The sequence below is a fragment of the Halyomorpha halys genome, unplaced genomic scaffold, assembly GCF_000696795.3.
Source record: "Halyomorpha halys isolate HHAL.00 unplaced genomic scaffold, Hhal_1.1 Scaffold155.1, whole genome shotgun sequence".
Lineage (NCBI taxonomy): Eukaryota > Metazoa > Arthropoda > Insecta > Hemiptera > Pentatomidae > Halyomorpha > Halyomorpha halys.
In genome coordinates this window covers 820,531-834,852 of record NW_027115270.1, presented here as the reverse complement: position 1 = coordinate 834,852, position 14,322 = coordinate 820,531, and the positions used below count along the sequence as shown (strand labels likewise).

The following is a 14,322-nucleotide window of genomic DNA, read 5'->3' as shown; positions in this document are numbered from 1 at the left end:
AATCCAGTAGCTCAATGATTTTAAGAGAGCGGTTTGAAGTTTTGCAATCTAAAAATTTGAAAATCCTCTAAACCGGATCCTACCAATAAAGGAAATTCTAAGAAATATTATAATATATAATGGTGTTGTAAAAAGTACTTATAATGAAACAAAATTATTATTTCAAAAATTTAAACTACTCTTCTGAAAAAATAGTTTTATAGTTTTATTGAGTTTTTCCAGACCACCGGCCAAATAAAATGGTATTCTTTGTAATATAATATTTTAATAACACAAGTAGTGACAATCTAGTAAACTAACAATAAACCAGGCTAGTTAAAATTACTTCAAAAGCAACAATCTTCCTAAAAAACAAAAAAATTGACTTCACAAAATGAATGTTTAAAACTGTATGAAACATTAGGTCATTGAAGCATTATAAATACTATACTATTTGGCTACATTATTTATATACCTGTCTTGAAGACTGGCTAAGGGTATGAAGAGGTATTGCGAAGTTAACCATTCTCGGTTCATTTTGATCAGTTTCAGGTCCGTAAGACCAAACAGCCGGCCTTACTATGTGCTGAGAATGATACAAAGGAGCTGCAAAATTAGTGGAATTAGAATCCCATTCAATAATCCTCAAAAAAATATATATATATTTTATTTAATTATCAACTGATTGTATCAAATACATAAATATTTGTTGTAATAACTTCTCTCTCCAAAATTAGTCATCATATTATTTATTTATTTAAAAAATACAAAAGGTATATAGCTGATATAATCAAAATTCATGAGAAAACTGTCATAATTAGAAAATTATTTAAAAAAAAAAAAAAAAGGTAGATCATTTTTTATATATATATTTTATTGTTTATATGTATTTATACTCCACATTAATAATATTGTAAAATATCTTGAGCTGTCTAGGAGAGTAGTAACTATACCTAATTAGCTAGTATTGTTTAGTTACTGATGTATGTGCTATCTCTGGTTTTCCTTCACAAATTTCTCTTTTTCGTCCTAATGATGCTTGGATCAGCAAAAAGTTGACTGATTACTTATTTGCTGCTAATTGAGAGACTTGAAGCTTTGATTTAGAATCTTTTAACAATTTTTTTCTTCAATTTTTTGCTCCTCATAAATTAATTTTGATTGAATTTTCAAATACTTATAAGTGAACGACATTAAATACATTATAATATTTAAAAATAATCCTCTTAATTATAACCCACCTGTGTCAATAATCCAATCATCTGGATCTGAGTGAACAGGGAGATCCTTGGTTGTAAAAAGCTTATAATATCCTTGTAAAACTAAAACTAGTTCTTCTGCATCCCTTTCTTCAACTGTGAACCTCAGCTCCTGAAATTATAAGAAAAAAATTAATATATATAAACAATTTTAGGGAATGACCATGGTAGTAATAATCTAAGGGAATCTTTAAATCACTGGAAAAATACAAAATATTTATAAATATATATATGTTATATAATAGTTTGTGCAGGTGTTTTAATTACTCATCTTCTGTGAACTGCTAGAATATATAACAGTAGCCATTCATGGCATTGACCACCCTCATTTCTTACTGATATTTTCAAGGAACAAAGTCAACATGACAATAAATTTGTCTTAATGGTGATAAAGATTAAAATAAAATGAGTTTCAAATTTTAGCTGCATAATCTCACATTTATTAAAAACTTTATGCAGCATGTCTAAAAACATGCTTCTGTCTAATGTCTAAATAACGATACAGTGGAATGAATGATTACAACCACCTTCATTGCTAAGATTTTTGGTATACAGATAATAATATATAAACAAGTAGTAATATTGTTATCCAGAAAGATAATTACCTTATTGTGGGAAGAAGGTAAGAAAAGTGCAACAGTAGAAAGCAAATGGTCTTCTTTCTGTATTTGTACCATACTTAATTGTTCTATATCTGCTACTGGAATAGGCTGCAATGAAAACCATAGAAATTGTTAGTTATTAAATCATTATCCAATGTGGAAAATTGTTTAACATAAATTAGTAATGTACATTGAGTACTGTATACTATACTGATGTATAGTAGACATTTTTCAAGAGGTAACACTATTTTCAAATTTGTTTATACTTTATATTGCTTCAAGTAAAACTTAAAAGAATAAATAAAAGAAAACCGACATTAGCAAAAAACAAGCCTCTAACAATATTATGAATAGTAGAGCAGAGATCCTTTTAGGAAACTTTGAAATTAGGAAGGGACTTTAAATTAGTGAGGGCCTAAATCAGTTTTTTAGAAGAGCTCTAGAAGTCTATTATCTCCCAATTAGAAGTCTGTTACTACTTTTCTACTAATAAAAAAATTGAGTCCAAACAACTTATTAATGTCAATTATAAGCACTGATATGCAAGTGCAGGAGGATACATCTTAGGAGAGTTTAATAGGGTATCTTGTCGATGTGGAAAATAATATCTTTTTAAAAATAATAATTATGTTTTTGTAACATTTCTTTTACATAGTATACATTCAATTTTGCTGTCCCCCCCCCAAAAAAAACACTTGTTACAAAATGCTCAAATATTTCAAGGGGTATGTTTTCATCAAGCAATTGCAAAGATTGATAAGCTGGAATAGGTGATGATTTATTCGAAGAACACACATCGGTAAAAAGGAAAAAAACTCTTTCCAGCCCCCAGTCCCACAATTGTGAGTATCCACAAAAAGAAATTACAACTCTGCATTAGCTCTAAAGAAATCATTTACTACTTGGGTATTTCAATTATTTCTTTATATTAGAGAGGGTTTCAAATGTAGATAAATTGTGAATAAATAGGTTAGGTAGATAAAAATATGTAATAATTTCACTAAAAATTATTGAAATATAGTAAGATATACATTTAACTCACCATGTTGCTCCTAAGTCCAGTGATCTGACTTATTCCTAATTTCGGACTCACCAATATCACATTTTCAACCGTAGTGTCCTGGAAAATACAAAGCAGTTGAGGTATAAAAGTAACAATTTAAATATTTATAAAAAAAAAAAATTAAAAGGTTAATACTGACTTGATTAACAGAAATTGAGTACAGAACTACAATCACACAGCAAAAAGAAAAAAAGAAATTTAAGAATCATTGACCCATTTACATGAATTATTTTCATTATAAAGTAAAAATTAAATAAATAAAATTAAATTAAATTAAAATAATACATTGCAGATAATAAAAAGAAAAGCTGGTGGGGTGTGTGCATCCTACAACTTTTATTAGTTGTTTTATAAGTTATCACTATTTTTTTGTGATGTTCTAAAAATCACTTCAGTCAATTGAGACTAGTAATTTTATATATTTATAAATTGAATCTGCAACTCAGAGCTCAACAATCATATGAAGAGTTCCCTTCAATTCAACAAAATTCAGTAAAATTGTATAAACACAACTAAGATAAATAATTCTAAAGTGTCCCACTTAAGATAAAAACAAAGGACAATTCATTTACTGTTTTTACACTGGAACTTCTATATATTGAAAAATTCAATAATTTGTCACAGACACATGTATATGTATGTCTAAAAACAATTACAGTTCAATTTAAAGGAAAGAAGGAATAAAAAGCCAAATAAATGAAAACTGTCTTAAAGAAAGATTTAGTGTTTGATAAATAAACACAGTTTCATAAACAATAATTACTCCAAGAGTAAGAAAATTTGAGAACCAGATTGAAACAGCAACAATAGTGGTAGAAAAACTTATTCAAAAGGTAAAAAAAATGAAAACTAATATTTCTAAAGATAAGAAATCGGTATTTTATAAATATAATATTGCATTTTGGATAGAACAAAATTATTTTAGTCAAATGCCAACATTTGCAACAGTTAAGTGAAAAGTTCAAATCCAAAAGAGTTTAGATAATAAAACTTTTTGTTTCAATAAATATTCAAGGTTCAGGAAAAAAAATTAAATTACAGTGTACAATGTACAGTATACAAGAGGTTCAAGAGTGTTTTTATTTGATGTATTATAAAAATATTAAAATACTTGAAATCTGATATCTACAAATAAAATAAAATATATATAACTTACAGAATCGGTGACCATGGTGTTGGTTGGAAAACATTTAGCTCCGTAGCTTGGTAACTGGCTGATTATTGTCAGGTAATATAGTTTGGCTTGAAGCGCTGTGAGGCACTTATGACTAGTCCCTGTCATCGTATAGTTTAGCTTGAGAAGGTGAGTCAAAACCTTCCGCAGTTCTTTTCGTTTCATAGTTTCTAATAAAGAGCTTGGAACAAACCTTTCAAGCCCGAAATCTCTTCTGCAAATATAAAACTAATTATAAAAATAATGAACAAATAACTTCATGTTGTTTGAATGAACCAAATTCGAAACAATACTTGTACTAATAATTGAGTAAAATAAAAAGCAATAAATGAACTTACTCTACTGATTTAACAGTAATTTTAGACGGCTGAATATTATTTGCCAAACAGTGCTGGTGAATATGTAATGCAGCAAGCCTTAGGGCCACATCATATTTCAGTTCAGGGGCATATCTTTCTTGTACTACGTCATTGCAGCACTGAAAATATTTTTAAAAATAGGTAAACATTTTTGTAATTTGAAAAGAAAAAAATTATAAAATTAACTTCAAGCATCATTTAAATACTGAACTTAGTTTAAACTTTTCCTTAAGAGAGTAAGTAGAATGGATAAGGCTACTTATGATAAATGACATATTAAAATGAACAGCTCCTAAAATTAATAAATGCCTACTTCAGCAAAATAGATAGAATAATATTTAGGAAACAGTCTTTACATCAACAAATGTAAAATTAATAATGACCATTTAGTTTAGGCTCAATCAGGGAGCCTATTTATTTATTATTATTATTATTTATCAAAATAAAATCAAACACACTATTTGAATAACTTAAAACAATTACTGATAATTTTTCACTTTCACATGTGTGTATTGTGATGGTGGAATTTTTCGAATCCGAATTAAAAATTATTATTAAAATAATAATTACCTGTAAGTAAAAATATTCGAAAGCAGATAAGTCTTTTTGTGCGAGATCACAAGGATCACTAGGTACAAATGCTACCCTAAAAAGGCATCGTAAATTATGGGTTCCTGGTCTGGAAGCAACCTGAAAATAATAATAGTAAATTATTAAGGTTATACATAGAAGCCAGGAGCTCTACGAGAATATAAGGAAAACGTAAAAGAAATTTAAAATTACTCTTTTTTTTTTGCAAACCACCAAATTAAAGATACACTTAAAGTAAATAAAACTACATATTATGTATAATAAAATAAATATTACATACTCTGGCCAGTGTGTGCCTAGGGTCCAACAAAGTTAGCTTATTCCTCCGAAGAGTTTTAACTTGCTCCAAAACTAGAGCGAAATGTGCTGTTTCTTTCAGGCACAGTTTTGATTGTAGTGATGACAAAACATCGCCAACCGTTGTGTTACTGTCATATTTAAATGATTTAGTTTGCCCATTTTCAAGAAAAACTTTTAAAACATTTGGCAGAACTGTTCCTGATCCCCAGTCACCTCCACTCAATGTACAACCCTGAAAAAAAATGTATAGATGTTTGTTAGAAAAAAAAGTTATAAATTATCATGAATAATCCAATAAATAATTGAAAAAACTTACAGGAAAAAGTGGAGAGCCGTTGACAACAACTCCTTCGGCAAATCGAACTCTCGAAGGATTTGATTTTAATTTGGCTTTTTTAGCTGAACTCAAAATTGCAGACTTCCTTAAGGACTGAAAAATAAATAAAAATATTCATCAAATAATTAGGAAGGAAAAAGTTGAAAGAATCTGGAATAAGGGGATGCATTGAAAACTATTCTCCAAGTTTAATTGCAAAATCTAAGAACACAATATTACTAAAAAAATAAAATAAATAAATAAATTAAAAAAAAAACCCTACCAAGTATTTGGTTGAGTATTAACCAAGTATTTAGGTAAGAAAGAATGGCTTTCTCATCTTTTCTAATTGCTAAGTACATAATTAATAATATTTCAAAGTTTAAGAACAAAAAATGTATTAATTCTATAAAAGGAAGATGGTTCGGGAGCAAGAAAAAATGTAGAGAGTATTTAGAGCGTTTAATTTGATTCAAATATGGTTAGTTAAGCTTTCCATGTATTAATATTATAAATTAAACAATAAAGCTCATTATTGCGGGATTCAGGCGTTTTAAACTCATTTTGAGTTTTTACTGCATCATTTAAAACATTTTGGATTTTTTACTGCACTAAGTTCGTACCTTGTAATAAGTTAACAGTTAAAAAAAAAAATATATATATAGTAAATATCAATAAAAAAAAAAAATAATTTTGGCTGTTACAGTTAAATCAGTAATTCATTTACTTAAAATTTAAACAAACATTAAGTTCAATTCATATCAAGGACAAATGTACTATTATTTAAAAAAGGATATTATACAAATACACTTGCAAAAAAGGTTTAATTTTTTTTTTTTTTATTGTTGTAAATGTAAAATGCAAGAAAATATTTTCGATTTTGGGTGCATCAATTTTTTTTAATTTCCTGCATGAACTTCCTTACCCACATTCGTTAGTGTGGAAGTAAAAGAAAAAAATGTGATAACTTTGAAATAAATGGTTTGGTAAGTATATATTTTAAGATTAATTTTTTTAGATGATATAACTAAGTCACGAACTAGAATAGGATTGATAATTCAAAATTTGATCCATTGGGATGATCACTCACATTAATAAGAACAGGTTGACAGACCACAAGCTGTACCGATGTCTTTGATGCTCTCACAAGTTGAATGACATGATCTCGCGGAGCACAGCTCACATCTTCCGAGTTAACCTCAAGTATGTGGTCACCTGGAAGGAGCTTACCATCACTGGGTCCTCCTTCGGTAACGAACCTATCAATAAGAAACAAAACATTAATCGCTACATAAACAACAGATCCAATAAATGTGCAAAGTTGTTAAATTAGTTATATAAGTTCTCCAAAATATGCATTGAAAAACAAAATACATTTTGTAAGAACATCGAAACCCATACAACGATCTAAAATATAAATATATGTAATTCGAAATATGTAATTTGTCCTGGAAGATATTTTGTAATTAAAATTATGTCGATTTACAACTATCTAGTAAATTTATTTTTGAGCTCGCCAACCGTAAAAAGTTAATTCCACAAAATTTTACAGTTGCGCCATTATACTTTCGGAGCAGCAACATGAACTTCTGAAATAGTTGGTTATATTCGTGGATTCTATTTCCTGGTTTAGAATTTTATTTTTCATTTATTTATTCAATTCTAATGGTCAAGAGAAAACTTAATTCATGAAATTTTCTGATCATATTTTCCTCAAATATTGACATCTATATACAAAGATTTTGTACACGATAACTACAATTGTTATTTTAAAAGTTTAGTAAGCACCATGTCAACAATGGTTGTGATAAAAGTTTATTAATAGTGTTTGCAGAGAAATAATTTTTGACTGTTTTTTAAATGGATAATTAACTAATTAGATATAAATGTTTTGACTTGGGCAGAATAGCCTGAATGAAGTTTTAGAGTTTTTAAATTATATGTTTGCAAAGTGGTAATGAGTAGATACAGTGTTTTCTTTAGATCGATCTCTAAGAAATAAAAAAAGTTACCACCAGTTCGATTTTAGTTTAACGTTGTATGAATATCCACTTTTCTAATGGTTATAAAAAACATTTAATTTACTTAAATTCATTTCTTGTGAATCTTAGTTTGGAATTTCTCTAAGCAAACTTAAAACTGGGTTCGTACAGAAAGCTTATTGACTTTCAAGATATGTTTTTATACATGAACGTATGGGATGAAATTAAGAATTAAAATATGAATCAAATATGCAGCACAAACGTTTTATAGAAACCATTGTAATATACTAAACTTGTAATATAATCTTCAATTTAGTTCATTATTTAATCCGATAATCAAGTAATCTTTTTAACATAGGAGAAATTACGACCTTAGGCATATTTCGTCATTGTTCGAAAAAATGTTAGTTCTAGAGCTATATGGTATATAGTCATTCAATAGTTTAGCTGAGATAGAAACTTTTCATATTTAAAAAATAAAGGAGAAACCTAGTGTCTAACATAGCAGATGGAAATGAAAACAGAGTTCGATAATATTTTCAATTCACAGTCAACAAGATAGAATCTTCTCTATTTTAAACTCCTATAGCTATGTTTTTAAAGCCAGTGCAATACTGAATAAACAATACAAAAATCAGGATAACAAAATCATAGTTACTAGTTATTATTACATGGGTTATGATTGAATTATTTAATATCACTGCAGTGACCCCTCCATAGTCGAATAATATGATATTATTTTATTATTTATCAATAAACCTAGGGGTTTAGGCCTTACATGATCAATGTAAGAGGTACATTTTTTTTAACAACTGATTATGGGGGGGGGAGTGTATATTCTAACCATATACAATGTTATAAATAAAAAAATAAATAAATAGATTAAAATAACGATTATTAATAAAAGATAAAAGTAAAGTTAATAACAAAAACAATTACATTTCTGGATTTAACAAAATGAATAATTGCCTTCTATTGGGAAAAAAAAGAAAGTGAATTTAAGAAAATGATGAAGAGAAAAAAAATTAAGATAAAATAAAATTTTACAGAGGCAATAACAGAACTGATAAATATAGAATTTATAATAGGATGTCCTGCAGCAACCTGGGCTTCAGTCTTCGGATTGTGGTTGGGTTTCCCAAGTTGTAGGTCACTGCTCCTTTAACTGTAGGTAACTGGGAGTGGAACTTCATGAACTTTTTTTTTTTTTTTTTTTATGTCATCCTCTATTGTCTCTATTTTTAATTCCTGATGCAATGAATAGAATTAGAAGGCAGGATAGCCTTAAATATGTTAGCTGTGATATTATATATAAGATCCTTGAGAAGGGGCGGAATGACCGAAACATTATAAGAAAATAAATAGTGTTAGGCCGGAAGGAAATTTTTTATCATAATTGTTTAAAAAAAATGTTTTTCCATGCACACTACGTTCAGTAACAACAGTATTAACTTAATTCAAATGCCTTGCCTCATTCAGACAGGAGAATTAAAGAACAAACCTGCAATTAGTTTGAAAGATATAACAATGATTTAATGCCTTTTTTTTAACTAACGACTCTGGTAATTTTTAAGATTATTTTTAATGATGTCGCTACGTTGTCGGTGTGGAATATTAATAAGTTCCATGAATGTTTTATAAATCTACTCGCCTGGAATATTTTGAATCTGATGATACTTAAATGGAATATTCAAGAATAACTTTACTATTTTTATTATTATTATAGGGCTTTTATATTCTAAAACACTGTTCGTTTAGAATTTTACCATATTTTAAATGGACGATGGTTACTAATAATGCAAAACGATAAGATGTATGATTTATCTTAGTAATGAAAATATTATAAACAAAAGAAATTTTTTGATTTTTTAGAGAAAATATATTTTTCAAAAATCGAATTGTTAATTTCCAAAATACGGTTAAAATGCCTGAGTTAAACACTGGAAAGATAGAAATACTTTGAGAAGCACTCTCCTCCACATTTTCATAAAAGGTTTCGCGTCAGCGACATTCTCAACATTGTTCCGGACGGACTGAAGTTTTGGAATTCTGGGACTTACATGACAGGGGTTGATATAATTTAAAACAAAAATGTATACTGACGTTGGAAATACAGTTTAAGGCCTCGGTCCACCGACCACCATTCGATCATTTTTGGAATAAAAAAAAAATTGAACTTCATAATAATTTTAGAGAAACATAGTAAAAAAAGTAAAATCAACCCAAAAACTGAAATGGGCTCCAAACGGTTTAATATTCAAATACTGAATAATTTTCTCTCAAAAAACAAAGTATTAGATTCTCTACACTTCTAATAATATTCTGTAATATCTCGATTACCCTTGATAGTTTGAAAATTGATTATATCTCACCAACATTTACCATTCAGATATGGCTTGTTATTAATTTTTTTTTTATTTATTGTTAATTACAACTGCAGAACATTATGTACAACAAGTGAAATTGCTATTGGATATACAATAACATGTTGAGAATCCACCCATTGATAGAACTCCAATTACGTTACTAGAGGAGAAGATCTCGGGGCCATCTTCTTTTCAGACGCCAAGGAAGTTTATCAGGTATTGAAGGAGAAGCCAGGTTAGAAACTAGAGGATTTGGGGTTATTTACTTTAAAATTATAACCTCCACATCACTGGATAACCCTCAGTTTAATTACATAAGTGCTTGCAGTAAGCAACAACGATTTTTAGTTTTCAAAATATTTTAATTAAAATGTTCAAAATCTGGTTATTATTCCATCTTATCCACTTCCTAGCGTCAAAATATAATTTTGAATTATAGCTCATTGCAAAGAGGAGCTTTAACAGTCCCCTCTTATAGCTTAGATAGAAAATATTAGGTCCATAATAATAACAATAATAAAACAACCATTACCTAAGTCAATTTTACAAGAGATTTATTTTTTTTTACGTTGTAATAGGAGAGTGGAAGCTTTAAGGAGCTTACTCAATTGGGCCGATACTGCCGGAATTATTGAGCTAATGTAACCTCCTTCTCTCCTATTTAATATTAAAATTGTTCTGCTATAATTGACCAACCTTTCCCTACCCTTCCCGACCATTTCCGTTTCATCCCTCACCCTCACGTCACAAAATCAATTTACTCTGATATTATTATTATTTTTTTTCATGATTTGGAGAACGTCGGTAAAGAAACTTCATTTAAAAATATCTGTACAGCAAAATGTGAACGTAGCATACGTAAAGCAATTAAAGAAAACAATAATAAAACAGGACTTCTTCTTTTTATTTTTTAATAATGTATTTATTTTTATTTGCAACTGTATAAAATTATATAAGACTAGTAAATTTGATATTAGGTATAAAATGACATGACACAAACATGTGGAGAATCTGCCCATTGATAGAAACCAATAACGTTACTAGAGAAGATCTCGGGGACATCTTCTCAGACGCCACGGGGATTGAAGGAGAAGCCACCAGGCTAGAAACGAGTTGGTTTGGGTGGTTGGGAAGTTTATCATGAAAGGATTGGTATCTGTTACTGGGCTTATTGGAAACATATGGAACATTGAGGTCCTGATGGATGACTTGATTTTTGACAAAGTAAGTAGAATTAAGGATTTTATACTGTAAAGGTTGGATACGAGATATGGTTTAGTGGAGACCCAAAGCTCAACGCCATATGTCCAGATAAAACCGAATTTCATTTGAAAAATTTTATTAATTTTAATTATTAGAGGTTTAACATCAAATGTTCTCAAGCTTGGGACAGAAAAGATGGGACTATAAATTCTTTAAGTACTTAAGTACACTTATTTTTCGGGCCATGATTTTAGTAACATCGAAGTTATATCCAATATATAGCCCATTTTTAATCAAAATTTCGATAAAAAAGAGGAATTTTCAAATGTTAATATAACCCTTGTTATATGTCCGGGTAGAACTTCGTTTCAAAAAACCTTTCGTAATGGATAGGAGGCACTTGCTAGAAGATGCTAGTCCGGAAGAGATCACAGTCACATGGAAGGCTGGCGTGACCAATTCGTATTAACCACCATACTTCTAACTTTATCGACCCGATTGACCCATTTTTCCGAAATTCGCTTTAAGAGCGTGGCCATTCACCTGCGATATTATCATCAGAGACAAATTGAATTATTTATTGCTTTTTACTAATTTTACGTTGCTATGTTCGATTTAATAAGCTTAATGCGTTGGAGACTTATAGTACATACTCTTAACAAAATTATATTGAAGAAATATGGGTAACAGAAGTATTTAAAACCACATTAAAAAACATAACAACAATTAATACTTAAATACTTTCAGTAATCCAAAATGGCAATCATGTAAGCTTTATTATGCAGTTCAAGAAGCAAATAATTAAAGTTTAAACGTGATTAATTCCACGATTAACATAGGGAATGCTAGGCCAGAGGTCGGCAAAACCACTGCACGCGAGTCACAGGATTTCAAAACATTTAACATAAGGATATTAAAACTTAACAAATTTAAACAGCTGTAAATCAAAACATAAAAATATTAAATATTAGGGTATTAAAACTTAAAAAGCATTAAAATATTAGAACTTAAAAACATTGTGATATTAAAACTTATGAACAATTAAAATTAGGTATTAAAACATTCAAACAATATTTTAATATTAGAATATAAAAATATTCTGATATTAAAACAATTCCCTGGGAATATTGTATTTGCTTTATATTGAGTTTTCCCTCCTTAAAAAAGTTATTTTATTTAGATTAAAACTAGTTATTTAGGCAAATGAAAGAGAAAAGGTATCTTTATTTATTATACGATAAAATAAAGATAAATAAATAAAACATTTATTTTTTAAAGAAATATTTAAAAATTAAATGAACCTTTTCTATTTCAAGGGCTTCGAAAAGTGGTGCTTTGACATTTAATAAAGATCCACTCAAAGTAAAAGAATTAGGCAAGATTTTATTAGTTCGGAATTGAAGTAGCAGCTTTTGAAATGCGATTGCGACCGTAATTGAGAATTTCGAAGAAGAAATATGCACTTGTCTTTTGAATAAGATGTAAAATGCTATAAAGTTAAAAAAAAATACATAATTACTTTTATTAGTGGAAGAGCTTGCCTTCATAAAGAGTAAAAAAGGTTTTAAAATTTGACGTTCCTGATAACCGAAGAACTTTGATTCTATAAGTAATTCGAAGGAAATGTAAGCACATTATTCTTATTAATCAAAACGTTTACTGCTTACATTGATGTTATAAAAACTACTGAGGAATCCCTCTTAAGACGGAATATTTTCAATCTGTGGTTTAAATTGGACAATATTGTCAGTGAACAATGATCCTTACATTGTTCCTAAACCCTCCAAACCCTCCAATCCCACATCACCACCCTTGCAGAATGGTGGAATCCTCATACAAGACTGAAAAGACAGGAAACTCCACGTTGATTTCGACTATTACAACATTTACTAAACAAACGATCTAAATTGCCAATCCATTACAAAAGACTGATCTACATGACTATTATAAAGCCTATCTGGACATACGGAGTTGAGCTTTGGGACTCCACTAAATCATTAAATTCCTCCCGAATCCAATCTTTACAGTCCAAAATCCTTCCTAAAATCTTTAATGCGCCTTTCTTTGTCACAAATCAAGCCATCCATCATGACCTCAATGTCCCATATGTTGTCGGTTTGGCCAAAACCAGATACCATTCCTTCCATGGAAAACTTCCCAACCACCCAAATCCACTTGTATCTACCCTAGCTTCTCTTTCATTACCTAATAATCCTCCTAGGCGTCTGAAAAGAAGATGGCCTTGGGATCTTCTCCTCTAGAAATGTTATTGGAGTTATATCAATGGGTAGATTCTCCACATGTTTGTATCATGTCACTATGTCACCTACAGCAAATTTACTTGTTGTATATATGTGTATACAGTTGTAAATAACAATAAATAAATGATTAAAAAAAAAAAAAAGTTGGACAAAAAACAATCAGTATTATATTGGTTACTATGGTATTGCAGAATTAGTATTAAGTAGAATAAGTTATATTAACATAGGTTAATACTAATACAACTGTTATCGCCGAATTTTATAATTAAATTGTGTTTTATTGTAGATAGTGTATAACTATAAGTTACTGTAATAAATAAATAACTATAAGTTACATCTATTTTTATTTATATTATTTTAATTGGAATTTAGTTATTTTAGAAGAAAAATATGTATTTATATTTGTGTGTTATAATTAATATGTTGCCTAGCTACTAGCAGACAATCTTCCTTTTTAAATTAGTTCCGGCTAATTAATGGCCATGACCGTGTGTAACCAGTCCTGTATGCGTTCATTTGCTATTATTTATTGACATTTTGAGTGTGTTAATTAACATTAAAGTCCGAAACCAGACCTTTTCTGAGTTTCTGGCCTCAGAGTGCTATATGAATTGTTGCTAATTAATCGGCTCGCATAATTCATAAAAACAATTAGACCCCTCTAGCCTCAATAAGTACCAGTGTGGCCATCTTGGCTTATGGATATTTCGACTAGGGATAAATCACTACACCAACCTTGGGCCATTGCAGCGGTGTATATAACTACAGAGCTGGGCCCTACACACCCCGACAAGCAAAATATCTTCCTCTAACCTATCAGAGTGGATCAACTTTTCGTCGACCAGTATTTATTTTATATATATATAT

At 29.2% G+C, this 14,322-nt stretch overlaps 1 protein-coding gene across 2 annotated transcripts in view; it reads right to left on the bottom strand.

Moving 5' to 3' along the window:
• LOC106678690 (uncharacterized) overlaps positions 1–14,322 on the bottom strand; it is a 350,298-nt gene that overhangs the window by 22,873 nt on the left and 313,103 nt on the right. For both annotated transcript variants that reach the window (XM_067052345.1, XM_014417394.2), the window contains exons 4-13: positions 6,734–6,902; positions 5,644–5,757; positions 5,308–5,559; positions 5,007–5,126; positions 4,416–4,555; positions 4,060–4,291; positions 2,883–2,960; positions 1,844–1,948; positions 1,221–1,350; positions 455–585 (exon numbers count right to left, since the gene is read on the bottom strand). In XM_067052345.1, the coding sequence (XP_066908446.1) occupies positions 455–585; positions 1,221–1,350; positions 1,844–1,948; positions 2,883–2,960; positions 4,060–4,291; positions 4,416–4,555; positions 5,007–5,126; positions 5,308–5,559; positions 5,644–5,757; positions 6,734–6,902 (1,471 nt within the window). The remainder of the gene's footprint in view (positions 1–454; positions 586–1,220; positions 1,351–1,843; positions 1,949–2,882; positions 2,961–4,059; positions 4,292–4,415; positions 4,556–5,006; positions 5,127–5,307; positions 5,560–5,643; positions 5,758–6,733; positions 6,903–14,322) is intronic.